The 14550-nt window shown below is 30.7% G+C and overlaps 1 protein-coding gene across 3 annotated transcripts; it reads left to right on the top strand.

The window, feature by feature from the left end:
- Window positions 1-616: 616 nt before the first annotated feature.
- On the top strand, window positions 617-13607 carry LOC107604685 (uncharacterized). 3 transcript variants are annotated; one of them, XM_016306332.3, is made up of 10 exons: window positions 617-1233; window positions 1392-1581; window positions 1660-1793; window positions 2328-2440; window positions 2548-2668; window positions 4242-4394; window positions 10420-10572; window positions 10672-10751; window positions 12707-12756; window positions 13297-13607. In XM_016306332.3, the coding sequence occupies exons 1-10, from the start codon at window positions 826-828 to the stop codon at window positions 13422-13424; spliced, it is 1530 nt and encodes a 509-aa protein (XP_016161818.1). In that variant the 5' UTR covers window positions 617-825; the 3' UTR covers window positions 13425-13607. The 3 variants fall into 3 exon arrangements, with proteins under 3 accessions (XP_016161818.1, XP_016161822.1, XP_016161820.1); XM_016306334.2 differs by lacking the exon at window positions 4242-4394 and having other exon boundaries at window positions 690-1233; XM_016306336.3 differs by lacking the exons at window positions 10420-10572; window positions 10672-10751; window positions 12707-12756; window positions 13297-13607 and adding an exon at window positions 6191-8687.
- Window positions 13608-14550: the final 943 nt, after the last annotated feature.

Here is a 14550-nt window from a genome sequence, read left to right as displayed (position 1 = left end):
TTAAAAGTATTTTTTAAATTTGTTAAAAATAAATTTTCAAAAGTTATAACTTTTAATTTTAATAAAAAATAAAACTGACTTTTGATAAATAAATAAATAAAAGCACTATTTATTTCTCAAAATTTTCAAAAACATAAAATATTAAAAACATAAAACCAGAAAAAGATACATCCGATCACCAAAAAAAAAATAGGTGCTAAGAAAAATGAAAAAATAATGTAATTTTATTTTTATAAATTTATACAATCATATAATTTAAAAAAATTGCATGCAAAGTAAAATTATAAAAATGGTAATATTAAAGAGACAAAAAAGATAAAATTTGTCTTATTTAATATTTATTAATTGTTATAATAATTAATAAATATTAAATAAGATAAGTTATATCTGTTTTTGATTTTCTGTTATAAAAAGATGAAAATTTAAGTACAGTCAACTTCACGTGAAGTTAATAGTTAAGAGCCGTTAAATAAAAATTTAATCAAATAACTATCAATTACAAGTGAAGTGGATTGTACTTAGTTTCCACTTTTTAAAAAAATAGAAGGGAGATTATCATTTCCGGATAACAGGTGTGCCGTAGATAAATGCGTGATAATAAAATTGAAACTAATTCGGGTAAAGACATCCATGAGCAGCATAGACATAGTTGGAAACTTGTAATTTGGATGGGGCCAGGGCACCTCAATCCCCTGCTTATTAGCAAATAGCAAACCAACCTCCCATATGGCTTTTTCTTCGGAACCTGTAGACTGCTGAGATTCTCTTTTTCATGTTCTCAAAAACAACACCCATACCCCACACTTCCACCTCCACCACCCAAAAATGATACTTGCCACACTCTTCTCTCCACTTTCTCTTCTGCTACTCTTATTCTTCTCCATCTCCACCTTGTCTTTTTCCCATTTCGTACCCACTTTCCCTTCTTCATCTAAGTTTCACCCTGAGCTAACCACCCAACTCTCTCGTTCTTCTTCTTCTTCTTCATCAAATGGACTCTACGAGACAAAGTTCTTCACCCAAACGCTCGATCACTTCGATTACACTCCCCAAAGCAATCACAAGTTTCAACAAAGGTACCTCTTCAATGATACCCATTGGGGTGGCGCCAACAACAATGCTCCAATCTTTGTTTACACCGGAAACGAAGGCAACATAGAGTGGTTCACGCAGAACACGGGGTTCATGTTCGAAAACGCGCCACGTTTCCAAGCACTTTTGGTTTTCATTGAGGTATTGTTAACTACAACTACAACAAATGCATCCATTGATCCATATCTACCTACCCCCAAATTAATTAAAGTCAACCTTGTACTGTGTCGAAGACATGGCCAATACTCTGAGATCTCAACCTTAATTAATTAACACTACTCTGTTTCGAATAATTGCAGCATAGATTCTACGGAAAATCAGTGCCATTTGGTGGGAACAGGGAGGTTGCATATGCAAATACGAGTACACTTGGGTACCTGAGTTCTACTCAGGCGTTGGCTGATTATGCCACTCTCATTATTGATCTGAAGAAGAATATCTCAGCAATTGATTCCCCTGTTGTGGTGTTTGGTGGATCCTACGGAGGAAGTAATAATAATAATAAAAGCATATCTCACCTGATTCATGTTTGGTATAAAATTTAATAATTTATTTTGTTTTGGGTAGTGCTTGCTGCGTGGTTCAGAATGAAGTATCCGCACGTTACGATCGGAGCCTTAGCTTCATCTGCCCCAATCCTTCATTTTCCGGGTTTGGTTTCACCCTATGTCTTCTCCGATACTATCGCCAACGACTTCAGGGTTTACAATCTTTCTCTCTCCTCCATCTCGATTTATCATATTTTTATATCTCTTTCCTTGTCTCACGATCCGCACAAAATTGCATGACATATTCAAAAGGGATCTGTGGAAATGGATATTAATCCACTTAAAATCTATTCAACTGTTCTCGTTATGCACAAATGACCCACATGTGAGTGGATCAGCAAATATATAAATCACTGTATAAGAAAGAATAAACAAGGTTGAGATTTGTGCACTTCAATTTATCCACTCAATCAAGCATGCGGGTGATCTTATAATTAATTATTAATTTTCTTGATTCACATGCATGTCACTGTGCAGATTTGAATATTAAAGAAGAAGATGGTTTGGGGCAGCATGTTTCATAATTTATAGTAATTAATTAATTATTATTAATATTTTTAATAATATAAAATTATATATTTTTTATTTATTAAATACTGACTAAATTTTAATAAAAATGTTAGTTGTTAGATTTTATCATTAAGAAATACTAATTTTTGTTTGTTTAATTTGTGGCATATATTATAGAGTGAGGGTGAGAACTGTTATAACGTCATAAAAAGTTCTTGGAAACAAATAGAGGATGCGGGAAAGACGGATAAAGGATTGAAGCTGCTGCAGAAATCATTCAGATTATGCAAGTGAGAGCACCATTATTTCTAATAATCATAATCATATTATTAAATTCAACTGAATAACTAATTTAATAATGGAGTATTTATTTATTTATTTATCATTATTATTACAGGAATTATAGCTCAGATTTTCTGGAAGGTTGGCTTCAATCGGCGTGGACATATACAGCGATGACAGATTACCCCACACCTTCCAATTTTATGAATCCCTTGCCAGCTTATCCAATCAGAAAGGTGCTTTTGCTATAACTCTCAAAACATTAATTATTATTAAAGTTTAATAAGGAAAGCTAATTTTTCAAATCGGTCAATTTTTTATATTATTTTTTATTTTAAATTTTAAAATAAATCTTAAATTCTAAATTTCAACTCTAAATAAAAAATCTAAAATAATTAATGAATATTGACAAATTAAAAATTAATTCCGTGTATTTATTTTTATTATTATTACTATTACTGTAAAAATTTAAAAGTGATTGATTTCAAGCCAAATTTTATTTTCTTTTAGTCTTAGAATAAAACTTCCTTTCTTTTCGGTACAGTCCTTTTCAACATATTGTTTTTCAGTACAATCCTTGTCTATAATCTTTATTTGTGGCCGAAGGCTGTGTTGTTATGGATAATTATTTATTATGTAAAAATTTATTATTTTAACAAATTATTCATGGTGTAATGATATATATATATATAACATCATACAAATAAAAAAAAATGTGATAAATACGTGATTGAAATTGGAAATTAGTTAGAGTAAGCTGAGCTTATTTGATTTAATCAATTAATACGCACACTTATTAATCAATTATTCAATTACATACTCAAAAGCATTAAAAAAAATGACACTCTGAGATATCTAAATGTTGCTCTCTTTCTTTCTATTTCTGAAACGTACGTTTTCTTTTTCTACAAGACTACCAATACACATTTCAGTCTATTTGAATAAAATATTCCTCAATAACAAAAATATTTAATTTAAAATTTTTTATATACTTCATGATTAATAAAAAATATTTAGAAAATAAAATGTATTACATTAATAACAAATACATATTATTATTGTAATATATTTTATTTATTTTTAATATTTTATCATTAATATAAAATATATAAAAGTTTTTAAATTAAGTATTTTTGTAAAAAGTTAAAATATTTTATATATCTAATATTACTATAATAGTAATAATAATATAAATGTGTATCTATTGTTAGAGTAATAAATTTCATTTATTTTAATATTATATCATTAATCATGAAATACATGAACATTTTAAAATTAATTTTTTGTAACATGTTAAAATATTAAAAGTATTATTTAAGCATTTCGTAGAAGGATGAAGAGTCATTTTCTCTTAAATAATCTAACTATCAACTTTGTTGAGATTGGGAAATTCAACTTATTTAGTAGTAAGACACTTTTAGATGTGTGGTGTGTGATGCACGAAATACTCATTCTTCATTATTGATATTATTGCTAATAATGACAAAGAAAATGGATATCTACATTTTTTGTTAAAAAAAATGCCACTCATTAGACGATCTGATCTTGTGCAAACAAAATATTGATATTATTTATTTAAAAAAAATATTAATGTTATCTTGTTGGAAATTTGTTTTAATATTAAAAATACATATATTCATAATCAATTTTGGAATCTACAAAAAAATTAGTTATTATATATTTATATATAAATATATATTTTATATAAATAATTAACTTTTAGTGTAAAAAAGAAAAGAGAGGAATAATGAGGGAGAAGATGTTAGTTAATGTGAAAAGAGTGGTTTGAGTTGGAATTGTGGCGCGTAGATGTGCGAGGCAATAGAGAAGGAAAAGAAGAGATCAGCATTTGAGAAGCTGTACGCAGCAGCGAATATATATTACAACTACAGCGGCTCTGCCACTTGCTTCGACTTGGATGATCATTCTGATCCCCATGATCTCGGGGGATGGCAATGGCAGGTACTACCTAACCTCCTTTCTTTCTATTTTTCCTCTTCTAATTCTATTATGAGTATATATTTAAATAGGTTACTAAAAAATATTGTATTAATTATTTATGTTTTTAAAAAATAAAATATATAAATTATTTTGTTATATTTTTTAAAATTTATTTGTCTAAATATAAAAATAAGTCTGATTAAAATAAAAATTTATATATATTATTTTTATAAAATTTAAAAATTTTAATGTAATAAAAAAAATTTAAAGATAAAAACCTCTAACACAGATTTTTAGAGATTTATTTGAATATATATATTTTTTATTATTTTATCGATTAAATGTATAAAATAATAATAAATATCAAATTAGTTTAAATAATAATTCTTTTAATAAAACTGTTAGAGAATAAATCAGAATCAATTTAGATCAGTTAGTCCTATTTATATTTACATAGAATATCTGTATATTAATTATAAGATTGTATGCTTTTATTAGTTTCATTTTTCTAGTACCTATATATACTCCTATCTATTGTACCTTTTAACATATTCAATAATACATTCTTCGGATTATTCCCTTATTTCTAACATGGTATCAAGAGCATAGGTTCTTTTTTTTTCCATGATATTCGTTCATAATCCCTTTATTTTTCTCACCCCGAAGTGTTCTTTGACCTCGTTTTTTCGATCCTTTCTCAACCTTTTGGTTCATCACCGCCATTACCACCGTCTTGGTCTTGTCGTCGCGAGTTCAATGAGCCCAAACCCATTGACGGAAACAGCCGGATGCGCCACCACGCGTCGTCGCAAGATCGTTGTCTGCTTCCATCGTTTTCCTTCTCCAAACATCTCCAGCACCGTTTGATCTTCAGCAATGATCAAATGGTCCAAAGAGTGTCATGTGTTGCAGAAGCAGCGCCTCTAGCAACATGCGCCTACAGTTGACCCGATCTGGACCACTTCGCGACCCGCACGCCACCCTCGCTGACTCAACGTTGACGTGCCTTCCCTTCTCCACCCAACTATCGTCACGTGTCACCTTTCCTGCTAACGTGGTTGTTCACGTGGAATCTGACGTGGTAGCTTACGTGTCAGATAGTGGGACACTTTCTAAGATTTTTTTGTGAGCTCTTTCCAATTCTGCCATCTGTTTTTTTGTTTTCGACCCTGAATTTGCAGTTTTCTCTCCTTTCTGTGATCTTTATATCTACTATTATGGAAAATTCGGATGCTTTTGCTGCCACAGAAAGGTCACATTAGCTACAATTGTCCACAACTGTTCTGCCACTACTGCAAGCTCTCGGGACATTTGATTACTACCTGTCCTACTTGCCCACCACGTCTTGATCACCTCAAGTATCATTCTCATCCCAACTTCTCCATGAATGTGTCTGCTTCTGCTGTTGCTGCTACTACTGAATCTACCACATTTGCTCCTTACAACCCTTCTCCTGTCTCTCTATCTGATATTGCGTCTCTTCTTAAGCATCTTCTCTCCCTTTCTGGTAATACTCCTGCTACTTTTTTGACTCCTCCAGGTAATTCTAAATGGTATTTTGACTTCGGTTGCTTTAATCACATGTCTCCTTTGTGTCATCTTTTCTCGTCTTTCTCTACCACTACAAATGCACCTTCTGTCAATACTGCTAATGGTTTCCTCTTGCATGCAACACACAAGGTTTCTATTTCCCATTCAACTTTAATCTCCCTGATACTTATTATATTTTCAAATTGAACTTTAACCTTATTTCTATTGGTCAACTTGTTGATCTCGATTTTGATGTCAATCTTTTCATTTCTGGTTGTCGTGTACAGGATCGTCAGACGGGACAAATAATCGGGACTGGACGTAAGGTCGGAAGATTGTTTGAACTCGAGAATCTTCATATTCCTCATGTGCCAAATCTCTATGCTACTTCTTTTCCATCTACTCTTCACTTATGACATCAATGTCTTGCCCACAGCTCCTTAGAAAAATTGTGTCCTCTTGTGTCTCAAGGTGTTTTGGGTAAGGATATTAATGAGTCTTTTAATTTCATTTTTTGTCAAACTGCCAAACAACCTGCTTTATCTTTTCACAATAATTCATCTCTTGCTTGCTCTCCTTTTAATCTTATCCACTCTGATGTTTGGGACCCCACTCCCACCGCTTCTATGGAAGGAGCTCAATACTTTGTCATTTTCATTGATGATTATTCACGCTTAGGTTTATTTGAGGACTAATCGCCATGAGCTACCTCAAATTTATATTAACTTTGGCACTATGATTAAAACTTAGTTTTCCAAGGTTATTAAGGTTTTTCGACGCGATAATACTATGGAATATCGTGATTCCAAACTTTTAACCTTTTAACCTTTTTTGTAGAACAGGGTACTTTGTCTGAGTTTTCTTGCCCTGGTAGTCTTGTACGTCTCAACAAAATGGACGAGCTGAATGCAAACACCGTCACATTTTTGAATCTATTCGTGCAATGATTCTTTCTTCTTCGTATCCTGAGCGTACTTGGGGTGAAGCTGTTCTTACTGATGTTCATGTTATCAATAGACTTTCTTCTTTTGTTCTTGGTAACGTTACTCCCTTTGAGCGTCTTTATCATACCTCTCCAGATTACAGTTTTCTTCGAATTTTTTATTGTGTTTGTTTTGTTCTTCTTCAGCCTCATGAACATAATAAACTTGAACCTCGGGCTCGCATGTGTTTTTTGTTTGGTTTATGGCACTGAACACAAGGGTTATCGTTGTTGGGATCCTCTCTCTAGACGTATTCGTATATCTCGTCATGTTGTCTTCTAGGAGCATCATATATTTTCTCGGTTCTTCTCTTTTGAGTCCATTCCTCCTACTCAGTCACCCTTTTTCACTAACCCCAATGTTGATCTTTTTTCTAGTGATGACCCTCTACAGCCGCCTACTCTTTCGCCTTCTCCATATCCCGATGATTCCAGACCGGCCGACGATCTTGCTTATACCGTCATGCCTCCTCCTTCCACTCGTTCTTCTAGGATAAGACATCCACCTCCTTATCTTCTTGATTATCATTATTTTTCTACTAATATGAACCTAATTCATTCAGAGAAGCCTCCACAAATCTAAATTGGCAGCAAGCAATACAGGAAGAAATTCAGACACTTGAAAAAGAACACACTTGAGATTTGGTTGATCCTTCTAATAAGGAAGTTGTGGGAAGTAGATAGGTATACAAGATCAAGACTCGCTCTGATGGTTCTATTGACCATTATAAGGCATGATTGGTTGCTCAAGATTGTATGTAAAAGTATGGTATTGACTATGAAGAGACTTTTACTCCGGTTGCTCGTCTCACATATGTTCGAGCTCTTCTTGCCATTGCTGTGGTCAAAAATTGGTCTCTCATTTAGATGGACGTGAAGAATGCATTTCTTAATGGAGATTTGAGAAAGAAGGTCTATATGAAACCACCTTTGGGTTATCCTTGTCCTTCTAGCAAACTCTGTCTCTTTTGCAAGCTCCTCATGAATGGTTTGACAAGTTCAGCACCATTATATGCAATTTCGATTTCACTTGCAGCCCTCGTGAGAATGCTCTCTTTATTCATAAAAGTGAACGTGGAGTTGTTCTTCTGCTTTTGCATGTTGATAACATGATCATTACTGGTGATGATGTTGATGGTATCTTTGATCTCAAAGCCTCCCTTCACCGTACTTTTGAGATGAAAGATCTTAGTTCTCTTAGTTATTTTCTTGGTCTCAAAGTCATATCCACAGATGATGGCATCTATCTCTTTCAAGCTAAGTATGCTTCAAATCTTCTTGCTCACGCCGGAATTACAGATAGTCGCATTGAGTCTACTCCCCTTGAGCCTAATGTTAAAATTATCCCTATGGATACCACTATTTTGGATAATCCTACTCTTTATCGATAGTTAGTTGGAGGTCTCGTCTATTTGACTGTCACCTGACCATACATCACCTATCCAGTTCATGTACTCAGCCAGTTCTTGTTAGCTCCTCGTACTACTCACTATGTGGCAGTTCTTTGCATTCTTTGCTACATCAAAGGCACCCTATTTCATGGCCTTTATTTTTCTGCCCATTCATCTTTGTTCCTTCAAACGTACTCAGATGCTGATTGGGTTGGTAATCCCATTGATCGTCGTTCTACTACTAGTTATTGTTTGTTTCTTGGCGATGCTCTCATTTCTTGGCGAGCTAAAAATCAAACGTTCACTGCTCGATCAAACACAGAAGCTGAATACCATGCTCTTGCTGACACCAGTGCTGAGGTTGTCTCGATTCGTTGGCTTCTTGCAGATTTGGGTGCTCCTCAATCATCCCCAACCGATGTCTTTTGTGACAATCGCAGTGCTATTCAGATTGCGCATAATGATGTGTTTCATGAACGCACCAAACACATTGAGATTGATTGTTAGTTTGTCCTGCAAAGTCTCATTATTGATGTTGTTCGCCTCGTCGCTGTTGGAATTTTGGATCAGATTGCTGATATCTTTATGAAAGTTCATCATCCTACTCGTTTTCGGACTCTAGTATCCAAATTCAAGATGGTATCCTTAACTCCTACTTAAGTTTAAAGGGGGACATTAGAGAATAAATTAAAATCAATTTAGATCAGTTAATATCATTTACATTTATATAAAATATCTGTATATTAACGATAGAATTATATGCTTTTATTACTATAATTCTTCTAGCACCTATATATATATCCCTATGTATCGTACCTTTCAACATACTCAATAATATACTCTTCGGATTACTCTCTTGTTTCTAACAAAAACAATCACAACATTGAACTCTTAAAAATGGTACATATATGAAAAATGTATCTTGAGACTTTTCTATATAAAAAGTTTATTTTTAATTTTTAGTACCAACTTTATTTTTCTTCCTCATTATTTTTCCAAGTTAAGTTCATAGTGATGAGATTTATAACACTTACAAAAAAATAGTTAGATTTAACGTTTATAAAATTTGAAACCACAATTCCAAATGAATACTAATATGTGTATAATAAATAAGGGTTAATATTTGAATAGGATTAAAAAAAATACGGATGAGACAATTTAGTTTAGAAAATTTAATACTTTCATTCGATTTTTGAGAAATATCAATGTGAGTTAAATTGTTTCTTCTAAGATATATTAATATGGGTTAATTAGTTTTTCTGATAACTTTCAATTGACATATCAGTTTAAATATCACACAATATTTTAAAAATATAACACATAGTAAATTTTATCTCACGCATCAACAAACATCAGTGACATATTCATAGGACATTAACAAATTAATAAAATGACTAACTTGACTCGTGCTAATATTTTTTAATGACCAAATTATGTCCTTGAATATTTTAAGAGACCCAATGCAGTATGTGTAAATTTTTAAGGATTATTTTGAACATGGAAAATGGTAGAAGGCTCACACTTTTAACATAAAAGAAAATAAAAAAACAAATAGAATAGTATTAGTTTAAGAGTAAGAAAAAAAATATTACACTTAAAATTTCTCTTTTGAATATTAAGTCTATTGGTGTCATTATTTTTCTAATCTTCTCTCAATTCCTTCTCTTTTAAAATTGGCATCGATACCAAAGTTAGGTACATAAAACATTAGGAGAACTTTTATTTTCCTCCATAGAAAATATATTTATACATCATAATGTTTTTTAAGCACAGATATAACATTTTGTTATATTCTTCTGTTTTTAATTTTTATATATTATGTGATCGATATCAATATGAAGTGGGAAAAACACATTTTTCATAATAAGAATCTCCCTAACATTAGACTGTCTCTTTTTGGTGTCATAACTATATCTCATAATACTTGCCATTGAGCACTTGGAAGGCCCCAAAAACCGAGTCCAAACACAAAATTCTGATAAATAAATGACCCAATTAATTTAATATGGACAAGAGCACATCTTTTTGTAGCAGAGTGATGCAACAACGTACCGTCATTGGTTATTAACTTTTCTGGAGAAGATATCGCAAATCCAATTTCGAAATGTTATTGTTGCTCTGTTTCCAATTAAAAATGAAACAGGCTTGTTCAGAGATGATTATGCCTCTTGGTGTGAGGAAGGAAAGCATGTTCCCTGAATCTGAATGGTCATACAAAAGTAGATCCGATTCCTGCCAATTCTATTACAATACAACTCCTAGACCCCATTGGATCACCACTGAGTTTGGCGGCTATGTCAGTATATTTTTAATTAACTACTACATTAAATTATTCCCTGCATGCTTAGCTCCCCTTAATGTTTATTGATTTTTCGTCAATAACGTTTCTCTGCAGCATATTCACCAAGTTTTGAAAAGATCCGCCAGCAACATTATCTTCTTTAACGGTTTAAGAGACCCTTGGAGCGGTGGAGGGTACGTATAACATTTATCTGTAATTACTTATAATAATTATTGCCGGGATAGATGAGCAGTCATATTCGTATGAACAAAAAAAAAAAAAAACATACAAAGTTTAGAGTAGTGTTTATTGACTATTATAAAAAAAGAAAAAGTCCGGGCCAGCAACTTTATTAAATTCTGGTCAGCATGTAACCAGTAAAACAAAGTGAGTCATTGGATGAAATCTCACACCAATCTCACACCATTAAAACCATTTTGATGGCTATTTGATAGCTATAAATCACAAAAGTTGCTAATCCCTAGCATTCTTCGTAAAAAATTGTAAAATTTATAGAAAAAGAATCGAGAGAACATCCAATTAATAGGAGAGTAGATGAGATAAAAAATAGATAGAGAGCAAATAGTACACAAAGGTAGCGTTTGTTTTCGGAGACACGACACGGAGACATGGACAGCACATTCTTAAAAAGCGTTTGGAAGCAAAGACATGGACACTGAACATATTGTCTCCAGGACAGTTTTTAATCCTTTTGTGTCCACTCTTTTACGGAGGACAATGATGGACACGGATTTGGAAGAGAGACACGGACGTTTTTATGAATTTTTTTTCTTTTTTGTCCATGGTGCTATTTTTTATTATTCCACTGTTACCCCTTCTTAATTTTTCTATTTTGCGTTGTTCTTAGAAAGTACTTTTTTTTACTCCATGCTCTTTTTCTATCTCTACGTTCTTTTTCTTTCTCTTTTTTTCTCAGGTACTCTCTCTTTTTTATAAAAATTTTTATTGGACTGAATAATTTCTTTTTTCTTATCATTCTTACTTCAACATCATTTTAACTTTATATTATATTATTTGATTTGTAATACAAATAATAACAAAAATAATTAGTCCAGAGACTTTTAAAAGATAAATATTATAAAGGTAAAATTGATATTTTAAAATGCTAAAAAATAATTTTTAAATTATAATTGATTTTATATAATTTAAAGAAAAATTAATTTTTTGAAAGAAAAATAAAATTTTAGATAAAAAAAATTAATTTTCTAAATAAAAATAGATTTTTATGTGCAAAAATTAATTTTTTTCCATTTAAAAATGGATTCTTTTTTTAAAACTGATTTTGTATTTAAAATTAATTTGGCTTATTAACCTAAATGAAATTTTTTATTAATCAAACTCAGATTTTTTTTTGTTAATATTAACTATATGTATTCCTACATATTAATAATAAATTTAAAAAAAATAATTATATTTATAAATTTTATTTTAATATAAATATTATTATATAATTTTTTATTAAAATTTTTGACTGCTTCAAATATTTTTTTCAAGTTTTCACTGTCTTCACTCCTACGTACTCTTATTATTTATTAAATTAGTTTATACTCAAAAATTTGGAATCACATGACTATTTTAGTCATTTTATATAATATTTTAGTCCTGTCCATGTGTATCCAAACATAATACTGGACATTACATTAGTGTCCTATCCATCGTATCCAAACACGATACACAAAACATAATTTTTAATGTCTCTGTCCTATTGTCTTTGTCTCAGTGTCCTGTTCTGTCGTGTCTCTGCAAACAAACGCTACCAAAGATCCAAAATATTATATATAAGATAGTCAAAAGAAATTTACCTGAAAATAATTTTACGGTAGATATTAATACATGATAAAACTCAATAATATTATTTGATCCGAAAACATTTAATAACAAAAAAATTAGTTAAAAACATTCAAAATTTGACTTATCTAAAATTTTTTAATTATTATTTAATGAATATTAAATAAAATAAATTTTGACTTTTTTTTATCTTTTTAGCATTATCGATTATTTATGTAACTAACTCTATTTAATAAAATAAAATTTTATTATTGTTGTTGTTTTACTTATAATTATTTTCACTATGTATTCAATCGCATTTAACCTATAACAAGTTAACAACTATGTGTTTATGTTACAGGGTATTAAAGAGTATATCAAAAACTTTAGTAGCCATAGTTGCAAAAGAAGGTAAATTTAATTTTCCCCTTTCCTCTCTAAGCTCTATTAATTGGGGCGTTAATTAATTTAGTAATGCTAGAGAGATAAAAAAATAGTTAAAATTTATTTTATTTAATATTTATTAATTGTCATAATAATTAATGAATATTAAATAAAGTAAATTATGATTATTTTTAGTTAATTTTTTTTGTTATCAAATATTTTTGTAATTATTATATGAGAAATTATTGGAATCAGTAATTTTTAATATTTTAGTCATTATTTAATTAGTATAAATATTAAATTATTAATTTATGCGTATAAATTCTAAAAAATGTAAATATAAATTATATTGATTTATAGATGTAAACTGTAGTGATTTATGTGTACAAAATTTTAATAAATATAAGTGTAAATTATATATTTTTTTATTCAAAATATATATTTCTTTTGTACAAAATATTTGAAAATATGAATATAAATTAATTATTAATTAAATATTGATTAAAAATAATATTTATTAACTATGTAACATTATTCTTATTATGTTATGTGAACACATTCATACAGGAGCTCATCACGTAGACCTAAGGTACTCAACTAAGGAAGATCCAAAGTGGCTCACACATGTGAGGGAAAAAGAGATAAAGATCATAGCAAGTTGGATCAAGCGATACTACAGAGACCTACAATTATAATCAGTAATCACTCTCCTCATTACTTTAACTTAATTACTTTGCTTATCATTTGGAGCAGAGTAATACATGTGTTTTAAATGAAACAAAAATGTAAAGGGAACCGCCAATTAATAACTCGCACTTTACGTGCGTGCTGGTTGATATTACGCTCAGAAAAAGAAAACTATGTTTTCGTTTGAAAAATGGATGAATTTGTCAATTATCAGCCTAGTCCAGTGTTGATATCAAAGAATAATGGATTCTATTTCCATACATTTATGTAACATTCTTAATAAACTACGATTTCTTACAATAAAAGTTGTAGAATAACTTTGTTCAGAAAAATAAATTAGTTTGATAACACTACTCAAATTAGTAATTTGTTAGATAATATTAAATATTTTTAGTAATTTTACTGAACAAACCTAATTTTTAATAAATATTAAATTAATGTATGTCTTTGTGATTATATTTATTAGCGTTTAAATTTTTCATGATAAAAAATTATAGTTAACTGTATCTTAATTATACATGTATCGAAAAAACATACGTAAAAAACTAAAAATAAATTATTTTTTGTTTAGCAGAAAATAAAAAAAAAAAAACAGAGAACTTGGGAAAAAAAAAAAAAAGGATGTATCGAACATAGAATTTGATTCCCCTTTTGAGAGGTTGCCGAAGGCGAAGATGTCTTATATAGACAACTCCAATTGAGTTTTAATTCGAGTAAATCTTCATCTTGGTTTATGAGATTCACGCACCCTAACTACTTCTTTTTCTCCTACTTCTTCTTCCTTTCTCTCACCACCACACCTTGTTGCTTGAATGCTTGTTTTCATTTCAGCGAACACAAAAACAGACACATTCATTAGCTTCGGTTATATTCTGTTTAAATAATTATTCAGTTGCAGCAACCAAACTATAAAAACGCAATCTTTTCATCATCATCATGAACCCCTTTTCAGTTTTTGCTCTTGTTACGGATCCGGCCCACCATCCCGGATCCAAGACCGAACCCAACACTGGTTCCCCGGGTCCGACCCGTTCCCCACTTCTAGAAGGCCCAAAAACGGCACTCTCAGATTCCTAACCGACTTTCGAATTCAAACGTCTCCCTTATCTTAGCCAAATAAGATAAGATAAGATA

Source organism: Arachis ipaensis, chromosome B6 (assembly GCF_059453495.1).
Source record: "Arachis ipaensis isolate K30076 ecotype BB chromosome B6, ASM5945349v1, whole genome shotgun sequence".
Classification (NCBI taxonomy): domain Eukaryota; kingdom Viridiplantae; phylum Streptophyta; class Magnoliopsida; order Fabales; family Fabaceae; genus Arachis; species Arachis ipaensis.
Note: the sequence above shows the minus strand (reverse complement) of the source record. Positions and strands in the feature narration are given on the sequence as shown.